The following is a 23,572-nucleotide window of genomic DNA, read 5'->3' as shown; positions in this document are numbered from 1 at the left end:
CTGCAAAGGACTGGAAGGGGATCATGATATGAGGAAGTTAACGGAAACAAGCACAGATGAAAACAGACTAGAAGCCATGGTAAAGAGGGTGGAAATAACCCTTAGATCGATGTGTGACTTACTCCTGCTGGCCCTCGGCCGCGTGCCCCGGCCGCCAGAGGACGGAGGGGCCAGCTAATGTCAGCGGATGGCATTTCCTCTCCCGCAAAGTTGGGCACTGCCATGGCTCTGCAGAGGCCAGTACCCGCAGGGGCTCTGGTCACGAGGGCTTCCCCAGAAGAGCCCCCCAGGGTCCCCCAGAGCCCCCCGAGGCATCCAGACGGCCCTCGGTCAGGCCTGGGAAAACAACCGAGCAAAGGCACCGAGCCCCCGGGGAAGGCTGCTGAGCCAAGCGCGCTCCGCCGCGTCCCGGGCCGCCGCACGGCCGCAGCGAGGGCTCCCGGGGCCGGCGCGGAGGGCAGGTCGGGGCCGCCGCGGGGCACAGCTCCGGGGGCCCCGAGCGCCGAGCTCCCCGCCGCCGCCACCCCTCCCCGCCCCCGCACACGGACGATCGAGCGGCGGCCGAAGCCCCGGGGGTCCCCTCCTCCGCGGGCCCCCCAGCACCAGGCGCCGCCATCCCACTCCTCCCTCAGACCCCAGAGCTCACCCACCTGCAACTGCAGTCTCCGAAGTCTCCACCCTGGCCTCGCTGCTCCGCAGGCCTGACTGCGATTGGCCTGGACCGCTGTCCCGTTAGCGCTTCTCCGAGCGTGACTGGCGTAACTACGGGGCTCTCGGCCTTGGTCCCTCCCCCTGCCCCCGAGGCCCCGCCCCGCGTGACGTCACGAGCTGTCGCAGAGCGCGGAGCGCAGAGGCGGGCCCCCGTCTCCGCCCCTAGCCGATCTGTCCCAGAGACGGCGGCCGGGCCCGGGAAGCGAGCGCCCCGGCGGGCGGGGCGTCGTGCGCGCCGCCGTCCGCTCCGCCCCCTCCGCCCCGACGCCGGGAAGGAGGGGGCGGGGCCACGCCGCGTCCGCGCCCTCCGAGCCCAGTGGCGGCGAGCTGCCCTGCCGCGCGTGCGCTCGCCCGCCCGGCGGTCCCGCGTCGAGCCGGCCATGGAGGGCGTGCGCTGGGCCTTTTCGTGCGGCGCCTGGCTGCCCAGCCGCGCGGAGTGGCTGCTGGCGGTGCGGTCGATCCAGCCCGAGGAGAAGGAGCGCATTGGCCAGTTCGTCTTCGCCCGGGACGCTAAGGCCGCCATGGTACTGCTCCGGGTCCGGGGTGCGGAGAGCCGGGGCCGCGGCCGCGGGGGAGGCGGTGCCCGGCGCCTTTGTGTGTCGCGGCGGCGGCGGCGGCGGCGGCGGCGGCGGCCCCTCCCCCTCCCGGGGCCCCCTGCAGGTGCGCGGCGTCCGCGCGCGGCGGCGGGGCCCGGGTCGCGGGAAGAGGCCTGCGCGGGAGGAGCGGCCCGACTGCGAGGCTTGGGGAGCGCGTTGTCAGGGGCGGTGCTGGCTGTGGGGAGCGCGTTTTGAAGCAACAAAGGGGAGGTTGCGCTGCGGAATCCCCGCTGCTTCAGAGGCAGTTCGAGATAGCCTCTGGGGACCATCAGTTCGAGACCGCCGTTTCTCGGACGGGCCCCCGCACGGGAGCACCTGTCGTTTGAGTGTGGACCAGTAGCGTTTGGCAGGCCTGGTGGGGAATTTGTTTTTAACTTTCTTTTTATAGTTCGTAAGGAATCGTGTAATTCAAAGTAATGCAGGTTCTAAAGTCGATGGTAGAATGGAAGGGGAAAACCCCTGAAGGATATTTCATGAACTACTACAGACCTTGTCATTTCATACCCTTGGGTATTTTCGCATGATTTTAGCGATTTGTTTCTCAATAATTAACGGAAGCGGGACGGTGGAAGGAGTATACGTGAAACAAGTCATGCATTGCTAATTACTGAAGCTGAGCGACGGGTGTATGGGATCTAGAAACACCTGGACAGACGCACAAAGATGTGGGTACAACGGGGCTGTTCACTGGGAAATTTTTTATAGCAGCTAACCTAGAGGCAGCCTAAAAGGACGGTAGTAGGGGAATAGTCCATCGGGGGAGTATCTGGATGTGAAATACTGTACTACCGTTAACAGGGGGCAGGCCAGACTCATGTACATGTACAGACATGAAATAATCCCCAGCACTTGCAAGTTGCAAAGCTTAGGCATGGTGCGGTACTCCATATAGTAGGATCTCAAGTATGTCTACGTTAAAAAAAAAAAAAGCATAACTAAATGAAAAGCTATTCAGATACTTAGAAGATCAGAAGGAGGCAGGATTGTCAACATTGGTTGAGGGGAGGGAATTGATAAAGAGGGACTTTAAGTTTTTCTTCTACCTCCCTAAGCATTGCTTAAATCTTAGTACAGTGAGTTTAGTACTTACATACTTTTAAACACTTAAAAATGAATTTATTCTAGAAACCACAAAAATAGACTATGTATGTTACAGGCAGGGTATCTGAATGTTTAGTAGACATTAATACATACCACATGTTTTACTTAACAGGCTGGTCGTCTGATGATAAGGAAATTAGTTGCCGAGAAATTGAATATCCCTTGGAATAATATTCGTTTGCAAAGAACTGCAAAGGGAAAACCAGTTCTTGCAAAAGACTCCTTGAATCCCTACCCCAATTTCAACTTTAATGTCTCTCATCAAGGGGACTATGCCGTGCTTGCTGCTGAACCTGAGCTACAAGTTGGAATTGATGTAATGAAGACTAGTTTTCCAGGTAATGTTGCATTTGTTGCATGTGTCTTGTTTTCTCAGTTCTTATCTGTTCAGAAATCTCAGGCCAGGAGATGTATTATAGATACTTAAGCTTAGGAAAAATGTGCTCAGTACTCAACGGTGGTGTATCTGAGAGAGCTTGTATCTGAAAAGGGTGTATTTCCCTTCTTCCTTGAACATCAGTAGACTTCTGTGTAAAGGAAAGATTCTCCGTTACTGGGGATGCATGTAATGCTTTGCCTAGAGGCAAAGTGAAAAGATGAAGGTTTTCATTTTGGATTATACCTCAGCTTGTTAAATAAGACTAAATTTGAAACTGTTTTCCAAGTTTGTTAAATTTTGTAAAGAACAATTTTTATATAGCTGTCTTTTATTTAAATAACATTAAACAGAACTGAACTCAACAGTCAATTTTGAAGAGCATTCTGTTCGGGAAAACATAGTAATTATACTGTAAGAACTTTGTTTCACTCGAGTATTTTCTGAAATTCATCAGGAAGTTGTTTTACTTAAAAAAAAAAAAATCTCAATGGTGAAGTATATCATAGTCCTTAGGTAGATAGATAACATGTATTTGTGCTGTATCTAAATACAGCTCTTTGCAGCGCATTTACATTAGTGAAAATGAAGAGCAGGCAGTTAGTAAAATATTTAAGTTGCTTGTATTTTGCTTTAGAAATTCATAATTGGTGGCTTTAGGAACTGTTTACATTGATTGTGGGGTTGAGTGTACCCAGGCAATTTTACTAGAGCGCAGGTTCTCTTCACTACTCTATAATTTTCGTCATCGCTCACATTTAGTGAGCACTTACTCTGTGTCAGCGCATTTTGCCAAGTGCTGTAAGTAAATTGTCTGATTTAATTGTTCCAGCCGCCCCTTAATGAATGAGCTAGTATTCTTATCAGGAGGTAAGGAACAGGCTAAGAAGAGAACCAGCATCTTCCTAATTTCAGAGTGTGACTTGCGAATCTCCCCGCTGGCTCCACCACAGAACCTTCTGTTGCCCTTAGTCTGGAAGATTTGTGTTAGCTTCACCCCCACCCCTATTTCTGCAGAGATAACGATGTACTTTAGGGAAGGCTTCGTGATCCCTCTGTCATAGCTAGGTTCTTTAGTTGTAGGCTCTCATGAAATAAGTTTCCTTCATTCCAGTGACCTACCTCAGCCCCTAATGACTTCCTGGGGCACCTGATTGTCTTTCCCGTGGGCCTTATAAGCCACACGAGAGCAGGAGCTGTGAGATCCTTCCAAGCTTGGTAGCTGTCCCATGTCTTAGCCCCCTAATTTGTGACACCAGTGTCCACTAAATATTTTGTCAGATGAATGAAGCTGTGCCCTGTGCTGCTGCCGTGAGGCTTCAGAGTATGGCTGTGAATCTCCTCTCTCACTGTTGCTGTCAGTGCATTTACTCGCATTTTCCCACCATTTCCTTTTTTTTCTGACCTGCTCATAAACCTCTCCATTAGAGCCCTGTTCTTAACTTTCCTCGGGAAGCTCTCCTAGTAATAATGGAGACTCTTTTTTTTTAAAGATTTTATTTATTTATTTGACAGGGACAGAGATAGCAAGAGCAGGAACACAAGCAGGGGGAGCGGGAGAGGGAGAAGCAGGCTTCCCGCCGAGCAGGGAGCCCGACGCGGGGCTCGATCCCAGGAACCTGGGATCATGACCTGAGCCGAAGGCAGACGTTTAATGACTGAGCCACCCAGGCGCCCTGCAGTAATTTTTTTTTAAGATTTATTTATTTATTTATTTGACACAGAGAGAGAGAGACAGGAAGAGAGGGAACACAGCAGGGGGAGTGGGAGAGGGAGAAGCAGGCTTCCCACTGAGCAGGGAGCCCGATGCGGGGCTCGATCCCAGGACCCTGGGATCATGACCTGAGCTGAAGGCAGACGCTTAACGACTGAGCTACCCAGGCACCCCAATAATGGAGACTCTTGACCCAAAAATCCCTGGGTAAGCATCAAGGCACTTTTTTAACCCCCTAATATTGTTTACTGCATTTCATGTGAATATGCACATGTGTTTTTCTCTTCGAGAGGATCTGGTTTTCATCAGGATCATAGCTTATTCTAGGGGCACCTGGGTGGCTCAGTCAGTTAAGCATCTGTCTGCCTTCGGCTCGGGTCATGATCCTGGGGTCCTGGGATTGAGCCCTGCTCGGCGGGGAGCCTGCTTCTCCCTCTGTCTCTCCGCCTGCTTATTTTTTCTCTCTCAAATAAATAGATAAAATCTTAAAAAAAAAAAAAAAAAGCTTTTCAGAAAAGGTGAGCATGGGAATGAGCCTATATGCTTTCATAGCTTCCTTTTGTCCTTATTCCAAAAATCAGAAATTACCTGAGAGGCCACTGGTCCTTCCAGGGCAGTCAGCACAATTACACAGTGATGGCTGACTCATCGGGTTGATACCTGCCTTGAAATTAGGCCTGTGAGACAGATTTTATTACCAGTTGGCTTCATGGACAATGTTGGCTTATGGTCAGTACTGGATAAACAAGTAATTACTAATTGAAACTTTTAATCGTTGGTAAGATAATTGAGCAAAAATTGAAAGCTCAGTGTCCTGTTCATTATATTTTATTAGAGCTCCCCCCCCCCACCTTTTTTGTCTGATCTTATTTGGCTGGTCTCAGTGTCCAGGCCTTCTGCTACTCTTTGCGTCATTGCCAAAGAGCGGTTGGTAACATCTCACACGGGGAAGAGATCTTTTCCACTTGTTACTAGTATCATGATTTTGTCACTCATTTCTGAAGTATGAATGCACACAGTTTCATCACTCGGGGTGGGGCGGAGTAGAAACTGTTTTACTTTGCTGAAGATTCATCTGATTGCTCGGCTTGTCCAAGTAACTGGGGCAAGTTGCCGAGTGATGGAGGGTGCAGCTTTATGCCTGTGTCGGACACCGTTACTGGATTGTCCGCTCTCAAGATGGAGTCGGCCTTTGGGGATGGCGGGTGCCTTGAAAGGCTCGGTTCTCCTTCTGTCGTCCATTCCCCTCGTGTCCACGCGAGCGTCACGTAGGGACTTGCGGAGTCTTTCCTTCTGGTGGGTGCAGATGGTTGCCCTCGCTCTCCCAGCTTCCCCAGGCCTGCCGTGGCAGGGCAGTGGGGACAGCTGTTGGGTCTGGGGGCTCCGGGTCCCTTCCAGCCAGATGCCCCCAGTTGGGCAGATTGCTACACCTACCACTTGATTCTCTGCCTGATGGAGAAAAGAGCTTTACACCAAAGTAACTCATGCCTGGTTGGTGCTCAATAAATGAGTGTCCGGAGAAGGGGGTCTAGAAGATACTGGGGTCCCTGGTGTAAGGAAGGTGCCAGCGCAGTACCTTTCCCACCCCTGGCGGAAGTGCTTTTGTAGGGCATCATTATAGTTTGCTACCCCATTGGGAAATTGGCTTTTCCTTCATTTTCTAATTTTTATCCAGCGTTAAAGACTTGGAGTTGTAAGTATAAAAAAAAAGATAGTTTTATGAATTGTTTAATTTTGTTCTCATATTTTTAAAATAAGGCAAATCAGATAGATATAGTGTAAAAATTATGATTTAAATTTGGGAAAAGACCAAAATAAATTTTTCCCATGATTTTACATTTTCAGATTTCCATTTGTATTATAAATGTGGCTGGATATTAATTGGCAGGACAGAATAACTCGATAGTTTGAGATTTGATACCAATTTAACAGCTTTGAAATGACTGACAAAGACCTGCTTTCTAGAACAGCTGCTCCGTGAATTAAGTACAAAATGGGAGGTGGTCTTATAAGCTGGGAAGGTGGTAGAGTCTACCTGTCTCCTTCCATCACACTGTTCCCTGCATTATTACAATTAGTTCCCCCTTTTCACTTTTGTCCCCACCCAGGCAGTACATTTCTCTGTACAGAGGACAGTGGTCTATAAAAATACCTACAGCAGGGGCGCGTGGGTGGCTCAGTTGGTTGGGCATCTGCCTTCGGCTCGGGTCATGGTCCCAGGGTCCTGGGATCAAGCCCCGCGTCGGGCTCCCTGCTCAGTGGGGGGTCTGCTCCCTCTTCCTCTGCTCCTCCCCCTGCTTTTGCATGCTCTCTCTCTCAAATAAATAAGTAAAATCTAAAAAAAAAAAAAATACAGCAGTTTTCTGAAAACTCTTGGGTCGGTTCTTAATAAAATCCAATCCCCTTAACATGACCCTGTTGTCTTGAACTCATTTACCTCTCTTTTCACATTTCTGGTTGCTCTCTTTGCTCACTGTCTTCTGTCCACACTCATCTTTTATTACCTCGAGTGTAGCAAACATTTTCCTGTTCAGAGTCCTCCCTTCTGCCTGTTCTTCTCCACCCCCCTTTTCTTGAGTGGCTGAGACCTGAAGGATGAGAAGTAGCCAGTACCTCCTGAGAGAAGACTTTCTGACCCTTCGCGGGCCTTCTCATTTGTGACTGTAACTTCGTTACTGGATTATCGTCTGTTCTCCCACACGAGAGAAGGTCAGGAACCATGCTTGTTTGTCTTTGCCGCCGCGGATCTGGTACTTAGCAGAGAGAGGAGCATAGAGCAGGTGCTCCCTAAATATTTATTGCATGTACGGATGATCGGAGTTCTGGGTTTTGCTGAAAGTGTTTGTTGAAAAATGAAAAAATGAGTAACAGCCACAATGGAAAATGCTTTTCATCTGAGATTCTAGTTGGAATATAAACCGTTCTCATCAGTGAGTTACGATTACAAATAGTTCTTCCTTTGAGATTGCCTCCTCACCATCCATGTATCTCCCCGCTGCTTCTCTCCTTCACCTCCCCTTTTCTTGGGTTCGGCTTTCACCCTTGTTGCTGGTACAGTCTGTTCCACTGTTCTCTCTGTGTACACTGGTCTCTGTTGGCTGGACCTGCGTTCTGCAGGATGTGCTTAAAGCATTTTTCTTTTTAAGCTTGGAGACATAGAGCCTGCAAGTACCTTAAATAAGTCACTCTTCTTCTGTACTCTGAACTCCTCCCTGGAAAGCCGGTCTTTGCCGGCAAGGAGTTTTCCCCCTGCCTGGGTGCGGGGCGGGTCTTCACTGCACAGAGGATTTGAGTTGGGTACGCAGTGGAGAACCAGTGTTTACTGAGCATTTCCTCTTCGTAGCCCTGTGTTAGAGCCTCATATGCGTTACCTTCATCTGCTTAAGCCTAGGATGTAAGTACTCTTTTTATTTTATAGAACAGAGTAAGACAGGGGCGTCTCGCTGGCTCAGTTGGTTGAGTATCTGACTCTTGGTTTTGGCTCAGGTCATGATCTCAGGGTCGTGAGATCCAGCCCCGCGTCTGGCTCTGCACTCGGCTTGGAGTCTGCTTGAGATTCTCTCTCCCTCTCTCTTCTTCCCCTCCTTTTTGTGTGTGTGCTCATGCCCTCTCTCTCTTTCTCTCTCTCTCTCTCTCAAATAATCTCGTCTTAAAAAAAAAAAAAAAAAAGATTAGAATAAGACACTGGCCCAAGATGACAGCTCAAAAGTAGATGATCATGGATTTGTACCCATGATACAAAGCCCACATATTTAGCCACTGCCTCTCAGTACTAGATTTTATTGATAGCTGTTTAAGGATTTGCAAGTACAAAAATATATGAAAAATTCTATGGAACTGGGTTAAATGAATTTAACGTTTTTATGGAGCAACTGATAAGAGTATGAAAAATACAGTGAGAGGGCCTGGCTTTACCATTCTTTGCAACTATGTTAGGCGTTGTAAACAAAAGCATGGTGTCAGCAGAAGAATAGACCGCTAAGAGGGTTAAGAGTTAGAGCCCACTATTTTTTTTTTATTAACATATAATGTATTATTTGTTTCAGGGGTACAGGTCCATGATTCATCAGTCTTACACAATTCACAGCACTCACCATAGTACATACCCTCCCCAGTGTCCATCACCCAGCCACCCCATCCCTCCCACCCCCCTCCACTCCAGCAACCCTCAGTTTGTTTCCTGAGATTAAGAGTCTCTTATGGTTTGTCTCCCTCTCTGGTTTCATCTTGTTTCATTTTCCCCTCCCTTCCCCTATGATCCTCTGCCTTGTTCTCAAATTCCTCATACCAGTGAGATCATAAGATAATTGTCTTTCTGTGATTTGACTTATTTCGCTTAGCATAATACCCTCTAGTTGCATCCATGTTGTTGCAAATGGCAAGATTTCATTTTTTTTGATGAGCCCAGTATTTACATAAAGTAGTTCAGTGGATAAAGATCATTTATTAAATGGTACATTAATCATGAGAGTAATAGCCTATTGACTATTTGAATTTGTTTTTTGTATAAACTACGTATCTGTACTTTCTAATCCTTGCATAAAAGATCTTTATACGTTATGGATATTAACAGTTTTTTGACTGAATTTGTTGAATTTTTCCCATTCTATTATATACTTATATTTTAAATTTAGTTATATTTTTGGCCATATGAATTTTATTTTTAAATTAAATACACCTATCTTTTCCTTGATAAGTTCTGAATTCTGTCTTGTTTGGAAAAATAATTAAATTGATAAAAGATTTACTCTACCCATAGAGTAGAGTCTATTAGATTTTGTTCTAAAATTGCAATTTTATTTTTACACTTAAATCTTTCATTCCTCTAGAATTTATGTTTGTGTTATGTTTTACATCCTGATGGCTGAGCTGTTCTACCACCACCAGTGCTGGGTGGATGAAGGCATAAACCTGGAAAGTGCCCGGAATTAAGGACCTAATAAATGTTCGCTCTAAGGTGGTTGTGGTAGTTGCTGCTGTTATATGTGTAGAATGGTGGTTCTAAAACGGGTCAGGATACTACCACCAGCCAGATGCTTCTTAAAAACGCAGACTCCTTGAAACCACCCTAGACCTACTGGCACAGAATTTCTGAGAGTACAGCCAGGATTCTGTATTTCAGCAGTTTCTCGGGTGAGTGGCAGACGTATTAATGTTTGGGAAACGCTGTATTAGGGGTAATTTACAGAGCCAGCAAAGAGAAAGACGGTAACACATTCACTTTTTTAATGATTGAAGTCACGAGAAAGCCGCTGGATCCCGTCTTAGGCTGTACGGCAAAATTAGATTTAGGTTCCTAACAGTTCTAGTGCGCAGGGGAGGTGTCTGCTTCGTCGGACGTCTGGAGGAAGGATTCCTGTTGAGCTTACGAGGTCGGAAGGAAGCGCGAGGTCAGCAGACGTGACTGATTTCATGTTCAGTCTTCTCTCTCACAAATATGGGAATGTATCTGTGGCAAACTTGGTGGACAGAGGTTAACACTGTTAATATGTAAAACGCTTGGACGTATCGATGGGCAAAGCCGGCCGGACTCACTTGGTGAAGGGACGAGCTCAGGACAGAGGACCCACACTCAGCACGGCGCGCACGGCGGGGTCGGAGCTTCAGTCCGCTGCGGCCTGAAGAGTTGCAGGCCCGGCCGTGCGCACGCTTAGTCTCCCCGACTCTCTGTCCCCTTCCGAGGCTTTAGAAACCCCACCGAGATGCTACGTAAATGCCCGTAAAGAGGTGATGGAGGCCGGATGTGGACGTTTGGCTCCGGGCGTGGCGCTGAGGCTACAGACTCCTGTCTTGCAGCAGCAGCGACAGGAGTTGATTACGTTCTGAAGGCCACGAGTCAGTCAGCCTGTTGACAGGGTCGCGCCCCCTCTCTTGTTCCGGGGACAAATCCCTCGTTGCCTCTTCCTGGTGCCCTGGCAGTCCTTGGTATCCCTTGGCTTGGAGCTACTTCACTTTGGTTTTACCTTCATCTTCACGAGGCTTCTCTCCTACAGTCTCTCTCTCCCCGCGTGTGTCTTCTTCGTGTTTCCCCTCATAAAGACACCAGTCATTGGATGCGGGGCTTGCTCTGATCCAGTGTGACCTCATCTTGACTTGATTATGTTTGCAGACTATACACATAAGGTTACATTTCCTAGGGTCTGGGTGAGCATGAATTTTGGGAGACCCTGTTCAACCCGGTACAGTCCATCTTCTGTCTCCTGCCTTCCCCAGTTTCTGTGTCCTTCCCACATACAAAATAAAGTCATCCCTTCCCCGCCTCTCCAAGTCTTAGCATATTCCATCTGACTCCAAAATCTCTTCTGAACATCGTCAACTCAGAGTTCCAAATCTCATCATTTGAGTGATCTAACTCAGGTAGAGGTGAGACTGGGTATGCTCCCTGGTGGGGCAGAATTCCTCTTTCTTCAGTGAACTTGTTAAACTAGAAAACAAACCATCTCCTCCTGTGACTCATTGGTGGAACAGGCATAGGATAGACATTCCCATTTCAAAAGGGAGAAGTTGGAAGATAAAAGGGAGGCATGGGTCCCAAGCAAGTGTGCAGCCCAGCCGGGCAGATGACCTAAGGTTTCAAGGTCTGGGAATAGTCCTCGGTGTTTCCACGCTCTGTGTCCTGGTCCCTGGGGCGGCCCCATCCTCCTGCCCCTCGACCATGCCTTCAGGATCCTTCCCTCGTCTTGAAGGGTAGCACGTTTACAGCCATGGAATCCTGTGCTCGCTCTGTAGGCCTGTTCCCTGCCTGTGTGTTGGCACGTGTGTGTTGACAAATGAGCACTTACAGAAACAGCAGCTAGGGTTCAGGGCTGCTGGTGCGAGGGGCTTGCAGCCCAGGTGGCTGCCTTTCGGACCAGGGCTTCTGCTCCACAGCACGTCTGTTGTCCGTAGGCTGCGAGATGCTTTGCGCACCAGCTTGTGAAACCCAGTAGGAGTCGCTCGCACAGTTTTTCTTTATTCTGGGTTTATATCTGGATGAATTCCCAAACAGGTGAGCTGGTAAATCATACATTATTGTGTACCTACTAATGCAAATTTTAGAAATCTGTCCCTTCCCGTGGAAGCAGGAATATATGTAATCCAGTATTTAGAAAATGACACTACTAGAATTTTTAACGTGACTTACGGTCAAAAGCTAAATGTTGTTATTCTGAGGCGCACAGTTGGACACTGCTTCCCCCTAAAATAACGGATCCCTTTTCTTTAAGGCAGAAAGGTGAACTTTACCTGAGATGCTGGTGTAGATGCACACTGGTGACCTTGTTTGGGGGACAGGTTGATGTCGGTGGGCTTTGACGCTGGGGCACCAGTAGGATTTTTTTTCATAGGCTTGCAACAGCAGTCAGAGCCCTTACTTTAAATGATTTCGTTGTTGGTTGTGACTGTGTGTTTAATGAACTTCCCGGTTGCTCTGGGGTCTTGAGTAGTTGATCATTGTAGAACACTTAGTTAAGATCTAATCCTGCTTTTCCCAAAGATTAAGCTACAATAGCGGGGATCTGGTTTCTGTAAACTTGGTTAGTCTAGAACAATATAAGTTTTTGAGTAATTTTATCTATATATATAAGCTCTTAAACATCTAGTAGGATGATTAAATCAAAGACTGTATTAGGAGGATTTGCCAGATTATATGGCTGATAATTGTGCTGCCTTCAGATAGTTTGAGGGACAGATCTGTTGTTCGGGTATTTCCTACTGGTATTTTTTTTTCTTTAAATTCCAGTTTCCTAGATAGACTACCTCACAGACTAGTCCCCTCTGTGTATTTCCACCATAGTACCACACCGTGGCGCTGTTGTGCTTTGGCTGAATATTTACAAACCCCTCTTTTCCTGTTGCTGTCAAATCTCTTATTTTGTGGAATGGATAAAATGCTCTCAGAAGTATATGAAAACACTCATATTAGATACTTTTTTAGCTGTACATAATCAGTTTGTGATTGCTTTCAGTGATTGTGCTAGATTGCTTTTTGTTAATCAGTTCGTTTTTTATTAGCATGCATATTTAGATTTTTTTTCCTTGATTGCCCTATCTTATTTAGTTAAAAAATCAGAAGACTTTTTGAAGGTTATGAAGAAACCAGCAAACAAAATGACACTCTAGATGACAACAGGCATATATTTTTAAATACGACTTTTTGGGTAGGGTTCCATTAAAGCTGCAGTTCTGCTCAAAATGTGCAGTGCCGTCTTCCAAATCCAAGGTAGCTTTTCTCCCCATTGTTATTGTTCTGTGCCAGGATCTGTTGAAGAGGAAACAGGTGATGATTTATGCAGATAGCAATGCTCCCAGGATTTAAAATCTCCAGGTTTACTCTTGTCACTTTTGCAGGCCTGCCGTCTTCAGTGTGTTATTTCTCAAGCCAGCATGTATTAGTTCTGCTTGCTTTTTGACAAGACCGTTTTTATTCAGGGGCTTAAGGAAGGTGTCAGAGAGTAAGAGGTCCATGGCCTGAAGAAGAACCTCCTACCCCAGGACTCCCAGATCAGTTTACTATTTCAGTGCTTTGCATGGAATGACTTTGTAGCTTTGCTGGGTTACTTTTAGGAAGTAATAGTCTTTTAACAATATGGATAGATAGAAACAGTAAATACTAGTTGGGTTCATAAAATGTGTTGAGATGTATTCTTCTCTCTTGAGAAGAATACAGTGCCAGGGAGTAGACAGATGAATTAAATGAGTCTGATGAACTTGAAAATAAATGAGAATGTTTGTCTTGATCTGTAAAGGACCACCTTTCACTCATTGTAGGGTCATCAGAAATACTTCCTGGCTAAACAAGAGACTCTTGACTCTGTTGAAGTGGAACTGGTAGGGGAATCATAAACAGTCGTGTGGAAGAACTGGCTTTAATATGTTCTACCCGTGACAGAAATATGGGAGTGGTGGTTGGTTCCTGTAGGGGGACTGTAAGCCCCTGTGAGGACAGGTCTGTTCTGCTCATTGTCTGTCCCTGGCATCCAGCACTTGGGTGTTTTCAGAGTGAGTGATCCTCATAGGAGCCCTAACCGTTGAATCCTCGCAGGGTGAGATAGCGATAAAATGCCAGTAAATCGTTCAGTAGAGGGATTTGACATCTTTTTTCCCCAGACAAGCTTCTAATGCCCATAGAGAGTATGGTGGTGGTGGGGTTTGTTGCTTCAGGAGTGGTAGTCAGCCAGTTGGGCACGTCAGATTTTAGAGTTGGGTATTTTGGAAATGGGAATTGGAGTTACAGTAGATATGCTATGTTAACATGATCTTCAGAGGGACTGCCTTAAAGAGGAGGCAGTATTTCTGCAAAATAATGCAGTCATGAATGAAGGACATAGGACAGTAGGGCATTGGGAAGTAACCAGATAGTGGTTAAGTTCATTTATTCCTATAGTAAGTGTTTGTGGTTCATCTCCCTTGGGCCAGGCTCTCTGGTGGCCCAGCTAGGCTTTTGGGGTCTGTGTGAGGCCAGGAACCGGGACTGACGTTTGTAACCATTAGTTCTAGATACATGTTTGTGTAGTGTTTATACATAATCTGTATATTTGTACAGTAACTAAATGAATGATGATAGAAACAACCTGCTCAGTGGTAAAGATAAACAGCATAGTTAGATTTTGGAAAAATAGAATATGAAAGGCCTATCTTGTATTTTTAATTTGCATCTTAGCTCTTGATTCTGAAAATTGGATTGAGTTACTTTATTTATTATCTCTGTTTAGAATGCTCTGTAATACTTTGTGGAACAGAGGTGCTAGGGCTGGGTCTCAGTTTTTTTAAAATGAGCTTATTTCACAGGAACATCCCTGAAAAGACAAATTAAAATCTGTTTTTATTTGGAGATGTCAAATTAGGAAACATGTTGAGAGACCATCATTTTGAAGGAAATAAGCATATGTTAATTTTGCAAAGTGGTAACTTAGAATAAAAACAAAAAAACGATCCTCAACTTTGATCCTCAACTTTCTACCGGTTCTCAAAAACTTATAGTAAAGAAATTGCCTTTTTTTTTTTTTTTCCCTGTTCTGTAGCAAAGTAAAACTGTAAATCCCAGGGAGTATCTGTCTTAAGAGTGTTGTGGATTTCTGATACTCTGCCACATATAGGAAATTTCCTCCTAGTTACTTAGAATTTATACCACTTTTGGCTGCTAAATGGTATCAGATTTTCAGAAGGCATCTATTGATATAACCATATGTGGTTTTTTCCCTTAATTATTTAATAATCCACAGAATTTCACGATTTCTTTTAAACTATGCTTCTGTTTCTGGGCTAACCCCTGCTGGTCACTGAGTGTTATTTTAATTCCCAGCTTTGATTTGCTGACATTTTGTTTAGGACTATTGTGATTATATTAAAAAAGAAGGTGGCCTGTAGCTTTCTGTCTGTGGTTTTTAACCGTTTCGGTAATAGAACAGCTATTTTTAATTCTGTATTTCCTCAATTGGCAGGTCGTGGTTCAATTCCAGAATTCTTTCATATTATGAAAAGAAAGTTCACCAACAAAGAATGGGAAACAATCAGAAGCTTTAAGGATGAATGGACTCAACTGGACATGTTTTACAGGAATTGGGTATAATTTCTTTCTAATTTTGAGAGTAAAAAGTCTAGGATAATCCATTAGCTTCACTAAAAATGGGAGCAAAAGTCCTTTGGTTACCCAGTAGTTCTTAGAGTGTTTGAAGTAGATGGGTGATTACTTGGGAACTTCATGATTTTTGTGTATCATTGTTACATCATGATCACATGTAGGAGGATTGAATGTATATTCAGTGCTCAGTTAGCAGGTTGCTCTAAGGCTAAAACAAAACCTCTTATTTATCATTATTTATAAATAATATTTAGTGTTTCTGTTTTCAAAGGTACTCATACTCATGAGGCCTTACTTAACAAACACTAGTGTGATATTTACTACGTGCCAGGAGACGCATGCTCTCCATAGGGTAGTTCATGTAATTATCCTGACAGTGCTGTGAGGAAGGTCCTGTGGGTATCTCATGTTACTCCTGATGGAGTGGAGGCACCGGGGGATTGAATGACTAATCCTGAGATCACACATCTGGTTTGTCTCTGTCCTGCAGCAGGTATAAAAACAGTAATAATTTTATTTGGCTTTTTGTTTTTTTAAGATTTTATTTATTTGAGAGAGTGCGAGAGAGAGAGAGCATGAGCCCGGGGGGGGGGGGGAGGGGGTAGAAGCAAACTCCCCACTGAGCCCGGGATTCTAGGATCATGACCTGAGCCAGAGGCAGATGTTCAGCCAACTGAGCCACCCAGGTGCCCCCCAGAATAGTAAGAATTTATAGCCCTAATGTAGCAGAGTTAAAACTCCAGTTGCACTGGGCTTGTAGAGTTTATGAAGAGATTTGCCTGCTGAATGCTGTAATAGAAAATATCTCTGTATTTTAGGCACTGAAAGAAAGCTTCATAAAAGCCATTGGTGTTGGACTAGGCTTTGAATTGCAACGGCTTGAATTCGATATATCCCCATTAAATCTGGATATTGGCCAAGTTTATAAGGAAACACGTTTGTTCCTGGATGGGGAAGAAGAAAAAGAATGGGCATTTGAAGTAAGAAATTTACCACACTTGCTCTAACTATAAGAATCCCCATGTTGTGTGCGTGTCTGTGAGATGGGTTTGGGGTCTGGTCGCTGAGACAAGACGCAGCTGGAGCCCACTGTTGGTGCTCTGAGGGGGTCAGGGATACTGAGAGCATATGGCATTTAGGCTGACGCCTGAAAGCTAAGTCACAGTGAGTTCAGTAAAATGGGAAGGGAAGGTGGCCCTGTTCTTGAACAGCCAGAGGCGGCCACTGTGTCTCCTGATGAGGGGTTTGACGGAGTCCAGGTTAGACGACCACGATCATGTGGCCATAATTGGCCAGGTTAAAGATTTGGTCTTTGTCTTTGGTCTCTGTCACTAGCAATTAGTGGTCGCTAGAGAGAGAAACCCAACACAAACTCATTTAAGCCAAAAATACAGTATTATAGGCTATTAGAGTGATTCATGTCACCGGGCCTCAGAAATAGCTAGAATTCGAGGCTAGAAAACTCAGAAATTCTTTTTTTTTAAAGATTTTATTTATTTATTTGACAGACAGAGACACAGCGAGAGAGGGAACACAAGCAGGGGGAGTGGGAGAGGGAGAAGCAGGCTTCCCACTGAGCAAGGAGCCCGATGCGGGGCTTGATCCCAGGACCCTGGGATCATGACCTGAGCCGAAGGCAGACGCTTAACGACTGAGCCACCCAGGCGCCCCGAAAACTCAGAAATTTTTTATCTTTTACTTTTTCCTTTCTATATGACCCGGCTCAGTTTATTATAGACTGAAAATGCTAGCTTGGACATAATCAAGAATCCATTATTTATTGTAACAAATACAGAGGACTTTCTACTTACCTGAATATTGTATCTCACACCTGGAAAAATAATGCTTTAGAAAAATGAAATGTTAGGTCAAGAGGGATATCCTTTTTTATAAGCTCTCAGTTTCCATAACCAGTTGCTGTTAGGAAGGTCACCACCAAAAAGTTCCAATGATGAGGTTAGAGGAAATAGAAATTCTTTGCATTGAAAGGAAAGTGCTTAAAGAAGTAGAAATGTTAATATTTAGGACAGATATATTTTCAGCTTTGCCATTGAAAAAAAAATTGTAAAATTTAAGAATTTTAAGTTATAGCTTAAACTTTGTTTATAAGATGGGTTATGTAACTAAGAAAATAACATGTGCTCTCACTGAAGCAGATTAATCTTCGTAATCTAACGCTAAACTATCCTAAAAAGACAAAATGTTCGTGCCCCCTTTTGGCTTGCTGGAGATTATAGGGAAGTTCTGGTATTCACAAAAATGTTATGGATAAAAGTTATGAGCTTAGGAAAGTCTTGAAAATTTAGGAAGTCTTAGAAGTTAAATCTTAAATTCAGTAGCACTGAATGAACGTCGTTTAAGTAGCTAAGTTGCTGGTTTCATTTTTTTTGTTTCAACTGACATTTATTATATGCGTTGTCCTTGACAGAAAGGACTTAACGGCAGAGTCCCTCCCCTCACAGTGATCCGTTGAGTGTGGATGTGCCGTGACTGAGTCATTCATTGGGAAGTGGTTTCTTCGTATTTGCTGTCATATTTCCTATTTACGTGGTGCCGATGAGGTCAGAGGAGATGGGGGAGCTTTATTGTGTGACCAGTGTACTGAGTTGTGGCTTCCGGCAGGGCAGGTGTGTGGGTAGGTGGAGCAGGGCGTCCTGGTGCTTCAGCGGACGGGCGGAGTGCACACTGGCGGGTGCCCACGCCTCCTGACATTCCGCTCAGATGCAGACACCACAGAACTCGCCACCTGAGTGGTTTTGTAGAAGTGGTTGCAGCCGAAACGTGTCTGCACTGTGATGGGCACGTGATCAGTATATTCAGTGTGAAAAATGGAAGACCATGTATCAAAAAGGGCAGTTTTGTCTATAATAACAAATATTGTGAGCCTGCTTTTAGTTAAAGGGAAACACGTTTGACCTGTTAAGTCTTCTGATACTCAGCTACTTTTTTTTTCTTTTAAATATACCTGTCCTTAGTGAATCTCATTTATTTTTTTGCTAATTTGGGTACCTTAAGGTGTGAAGTTACGAGTATCCTATTTCTGATTGTAGTTTCCTGTTTCAAACTGGTATCTTACGAAGTAATGCCTTAGTAAGGTGGCTTTTCATTGGAAACTTTAATAGTTTGGGTGGTTTTAATAGTTTTTAATAGTTTGTAAAGATATTGAGGTAACTGCCTCAATATCCTATTCTAGGCCCCATCCCCGTTGTTTCAGACGTAGCGGAAGACAGAAAACTGCGTGTTCTTTCAGGCTTACCTGTGAGTTTCCACGGAGTTCCCAGGGGCTGTAGTTCATGAAATGCGTACAAACCAGGGTTGCGGTCTGAGGTTTTTACATGTGCACCTGAAGTACATCCAAAATAAACACCAGTGATGGCCAAGGACTATCTCGATGTGCGGCCAGATAGGACTGTCCATCTAGGTCGTTTTCTGGCCGAAAATGCGTAATCAGACCCACCAGAAATGTGCAATGTTCTGTTACAAAAAGGAGGGACGGAGGTGGATCGTATGTTTTTAAAATACTGTCATGAAAGACACAAAGGCTAGCAAGACAGGACAACTGAAAGCAGGCTTTGACCCTCGGTGGGCTCTGGTGGGGAAGGGCTGTAAAGGGACTTTACTGGATTCAGTCACAAACACTTTAGTACAGGCAGTAGATTTAACTCTTCTTTCCGTGTAAATTTACTGAAGCTGTTAACTCATGTGGGTACATGAGAGAGTGTCCAGGTGACGGCGTAAATGGGTGAGGGGAGTGGGGGGTGTATGTGCGTGCCTGTGTATACAGAGAGAGAGGGAAAGGAGATCGAAAAATACAGAAGTACATCTGAGTTTGCACATTTAGTGATGTCATTAACTACCTTTTATTTTTCAGGAAAGCAAAATAGACGAGCACCATTTTGTTGCAGTGGCTCTTAGGAAACCAGATGGATCTAGACATCAGGTTGTAAGATTTTAAGATTTCTCTTACTTTTTTCTAAAACGCATGAATCAATGTGGAGTTTGTTCTTTATTGATGGAAACAGTCATCTGGTTTCTATCAGGTTAGAGGTGTTTAAGATCATAGATTTAGAAGTGTTTTTCATTATCAAATTCTTAAGATCATCTGGGATTTCAGAGAAATTTTTTAAAAGCGTGTTACCTGTTTCTTCATACTCAAGAACAGTACAAAGAAGACATTTTGATAGTACTGTCCTAGTACTTACGTTTCAGTAGAAGCTCAAGATAACCAGTCTTAGTCCCCTTAACAGGGGTTTACTTCCCGGTGAACTGGGGCTGGGTGGAAGGTACCAGCTGATGGGTGTTGAGCAATGGCATCACCTGGCAGGTCGAACGCCCTCCCCCTTTTGTAGCAATCTCCCGAATTACGCCCATAGTTACAGGCTCACACGCCTGGGGGCTGTGGGGCAGAGCACTGGTCTCCGTCCTCCCCGTCACAGTCTGCGTTTGCTTGCTTCTGCTCTTAACTGTTACGTGAGTAAATGAAACAAAAACCCCCTCCCGGTCAAGGACGCTCAGCCTCCCTATACATAGTTGTGATTCTGCAGAAATGATGTTTTAAGGAATCCCCGGTAGTGTTAGACGAATCGGAGCTGTGTGCATGTCCCTGTTTTAAGGAGCCCGTGTGGGGCGCCATGGCATGACTGGTCTGTGTGCATCATTACCTCTAGAACAATAGCTCCGTACACCGACCCTGCTCTTGATCCATCAGCCGAGCATTTAATGTCTTCCTGGCTTAGTTACAAGGGGTGTTAGCTGAAGCTGTTCTGGCCCAGGTTGCCTGTCCTCGTGGGTAAGTCTCAGCTCCTCACTGCAGAGCGTTGTGTGCTCTCTGTCCCTCGAGGACGGGCGTGCTCCCAGGCCCAAGGTTGCCATGGTAACCTGGGTGTGAGCTGGCACGGAGTGCTGGATCCTCCTGAGCCTCAGTTTCCCCATCTATAAAATTGAGATAACCACACCATCAGCATAGTTGTGAGACGTAAATCAGGTAAAATCGTCCTGGGCCTTGTTAGAGCACAGTATGAAATCCACCTCCTGCCCTCCCAGAGGAGATGGGACGGTACAGAAGGTCCCCACTGGGTTCAGGTGTGGACTGGGGCTCTGTCTGAGAACACGAGACAGTGTTCACCGTGAGGGTTGAGTGAATCATTTCCCGTAGAGGTGCTGCGTGTCTTGTGCGGCGATGGGGACTTTATCAGATCTACCCTCCAGAGAGTTCTCAGAAGTTTGCATTGTGGCCCTCCTCATCAGAAAAACCTAGCTGCTTATTAAAATGACGTATTTGGGGGATCCTTTTAACTCATCCATCAGAATTTTTGGATGTGTGGCTCAGAAATCTACGTTTGAAACAAATACCATGGGTTATGTACCAAAAAAGTTCAAGGATCAGGTTAACTTTTCTTAACTTGTTATGTTGGAGTGATTACAATTATCTAGAAAATCCTGCTCTGTTATAACTTAATATTACTGACCTGTAATAACTTGGCTGGATTTCTCCTTTTCCTAATTACGAAATTGATTGTAAGATGAATATGCAGTAAAACAATGAGGTAATCTATTCTTTCCCCTTTTAGGTTCCATCTGAAGACGATTCTAAACCAACCCAGAGGCAGTTTACTATTCTCACCTTTAATGATTTAATATCATCTGCTGTTCCTATGACCCCTGAAGATCCTTCATTTTGGGACTGTTTTTGTTTCACAGAAGAAATTCCAATACGAAATGGTACGAAGTCATGATAGGATTCCCTGAGTAACAAAGGAAAATGAAAACTGTTTGTAATCTTCTGTATTCACAAAATAAATGCCTGATAGTATCAAATTTTATTTCAAAAACCAGTTTTCAAAAACAACTTTTCCTATTAGAAACAGCAGGCTGTCGGTTGAGGATAGCTCACTAGAATATGTGTCCCTCTTCTTTCCCCCAGTTGCACTGGATTGATTGACACAAGGAGTAGAAAAGGTAGCGGGATCCTAAAAGTGATAAGTGCTTGTTGTCGAAAAGAGTAGAAAATGCAGATATGCAAAGAGGAAACATTTAAATTCTTACCTTTCAGCGATCATGATTCCTAAAACCCGAAGTATCTTTCTAGACCTTCTTGTAGGCAAATGAATCCATATAAGTACACCTTTTTTTTATGGAACCGTAGTGTTGTGTAATGTTTTTGTTGTCCTAAGTGCACATCTTCTGGTCGCCATCGTGCGTTTGTGGCCCGACAGGCTTCTGCCGTGTGCTTAGAACCGGGATGCTTTAGACCAGACGGTGCCCGACCGTAACGAACCTCAGTCGCCTGGCCTCACACACACTGCCCAGGGGCCCTTGAGGACACTTGGTTTGCCTGAGCCTCAGTTTACTGGTTTTGCCTTCAGCTTCTCTCCCTCGTACACGAGCTGCTCTTGTAACTTCAGCTCACGTTCGTAGAATGGTACCGAACAGGCCGCAAAGGCCATTTCTCCTCTCACATCTCATTTCTGTCCGTGAAGAGGACCTGCCCAGATCCCCGCGTTTCTCCTCAGTTCCTGTTGACTCAGATCCCTGAGTCTGCGGGAAGTGGACTCTGGGTAAGGACAGGCCGAGGCGCGGTTGGGGGCGCAGGCTCGGGGGGGCATCCACCGCGCTGCCCGAGGCCCAAGCGAGGTGCACCGCGGCGCTCGACTGCCCACCCGGCCGGGCTTGGGATTGTCTGTGGCTTTTACACATCGTAACCACATTGTGAGTACATGCCTGCTTAGGTCCTTACCACAAATTCTACGAGCGGCTCACAGGGCTTGAGCGTTCTTACGGCTGTGATGAGTATTGCCAGGCGGCTCCTGAGAGGCCCCTTAATTCACGCTTCCAGTTGGTGTTAGGTGTGACCAGCCCTTCGCCCCACCTGCGTTCTCCCTGCTCAACTGTACATATGAGCCCTTTTTTTAATTTAATCTTTGCCTTATTTTTTTAATTTGTATCTCTTTAATTACAAATGAGATTGATACATCAGTGTTGTTTTTGGCTGTTTTTATTCCTTATGAACCACTTGTTAATTGTGTTTGCCTGTTTTAATTTAGCAAATAGGACTTAAAGTGGGAACATATTATATAAGATGCCAAGACCATCCTATCGATGACAGAATCTCTTCTATGGCTGTAGTGCATGTCTTGGGGAGTTAAAGTCTTGTTAAATATCAAGAAGTGAAATAATTTCATTGTTTTTGTTACTAAAATTAAAAATTGTGTGTAAATTGTATAAAATTAGATACTTTGCTTAGTAAAAAAAATTGGAATGTTTTATAATTTTTTAATTTTATTAAGCATGCCCAAATATCCCAAGCATAGTAAATAATGTGTTTTTAAAAGATCAGTAGCATCCGAAATAGGAAACGTTGTTATCCCTAGCATGAATGTGATGGTGAAATGGAAACCTGTCATCTGTCTTGTCATGATAATAAAGCAGTTAACGTCCGCGAATTTTTATGAGCTAGGCACTGTGCTAGATTTCATGTTTTGTTTTTCTGTTTCTTAAAGTTACACAGGTTTGTTTTTCTGAATGAAAAATACCACCCCCGTGACCTCATTCCCCGATTTCCTACCCCCAGAGCAGGCTCTTTGTTTTACCTTTACCGTATCTTCCAACAACATGCTTCTGTCGCTTCTACTTGAATGGGCATTAATCCCGTGTCAAGCTTGTTCCTCTGCTCTCAACCCATTGGATGCTTCCTTCCTGCTCCCTTCTCCCCCCAGCAGAATTACGTTGTAATTCAGGGCTCTCATTATTGACTGATGCGGAAGATTATGGAACGCTGTGCACAGCGGACTGATGTGATGTTACTCTCACCCCGTATGGCGTTTTTGGTTCCGTGAGTTCACAGTTGACTTTGTTTGCATAGTTTTCTATGTACTTACTGCTAATGCGACCCCAGACTCTGCTAGATGTATGCACATCTTCCCCAGATGTTCAGACGTGTCAGCACTCTCAGTTTTATCTATTTTCTCGAAGAAACGTTTCGGGGGCAATGTGTTTTGTCCATCCTGGCATTGGTCCCTTCTGTGGCTGCTGGAGCCGTCATCCTGAAATCGCCTCTCACTGTCCCCGGGGGTTGCCTGTCTTTCCCCTTTGTCGGATTCCCTGGTTTCCCGTTTCCTCTGTCTCCTGTCTTAGCGTATCCTCAAGTAGCTACCTAAGGACAGCGGGGACACGGGAGGTACATTTTTCCAGACTTTATACGAGGAAGGGGCAATGCCCTGAGTGATGTAAGAGATTTAGCTGCTGCTGATATGCTACATTCCTCTTGCCGCTGAAGCCCAGTATTTGGTCCTCCTAACTGTTGAATCCTCTGCTGGGCTGGACCACAGTGCTGTTGATTCTTAACTGTGTTTTGCTGAGTCCAGAATCATCATTTGCATTATGCCATACTGCTCAAGGTACATTGGTTTCTGTTAGTAGTTTCCTGCATAGGAACTGATGGATCGATTTGAAAAATGGATCTATGTAGGTATGTGCGCATATTCACATACCCCTTGCAATTTAAAACTCGGGGA

At 45.1% G+C, this 23,572-nt stretch overlaps 1 protein-coding gene across 1 annotated transcript; it reads left to right on the top strand.

Annotated features, from left to right (window-relative positions):
- The first annotated feature begins 986 nt into the window (after nucleotides 1–986).
- AASDHPPT (aminoadipate-semialdehyde dehydrogenase-phosphopantetheinyl transferase) lies at nucleotides 987–22,485 on the top strand. Its single transcript, XM_044919369.1, has 6 exons — nucleotides 987–1,235; nucleotides 2,521–2,746; nucleotides 14,920–15,041; nucleotides 15,878–16,039; nucleotides 18,931–19,002; nucleotides 20,630–22,485. Exons 1-6 carry the CDS (start codon nucleotides 1,092–1,094, stop codon nucleotides 20,792–20,794), a joined length of 891 nt encoding a protein of 296 aa, XP_044775304.1. The 5' UTR covers nucleotides 987–1,091; the 3' UTR covers nucleotides 20,795–22,485.
- Nucleotides 22,486–23,572: the final 1,087 nt, after the last annotated feature.

The sequence above is a fragment of the Neomonachus schauinslandi genome, chromosome 11 (assembly GCF_002201575.2).
Source record: "Neomonachus schauinslandi chromosome 11, ASM220157v2, whole genome shotgun sequence".
Taxonomy (NCBI): Eukaryota; Metazoa; Chordata; class Mammalia; order Carnivora; family Phocidae; genus Neomonachus; species Neomonachus schauinslandi.
This window is presented reverse-complemented; position numbering and strand designations above follow the sequence as displayed.

Coding starts and splice junctions, on each gene's coding strand:
- AASDHPPT (XM_044919369.1), top strand. CDS start 1,092: ATGGAGGGCGTGCGCTGGGCCTTTTCGTGCGGCGCCTGGCTGCCCAGC. Junction 15,042..15,877: donor ACATGTTTTACAGGAATTGG/GTATAATTTCTT, acceptor TCTGTATTTTAG/GCACTGAAAGAAAGCTTCAT. Junction 19,003..20,629: donor ATGGATCTAGACATCAGGTT/GTAAGATTTTAA, acceptor TTCCCCTTTTAG/GTTCCATCTGAAGACGATTC.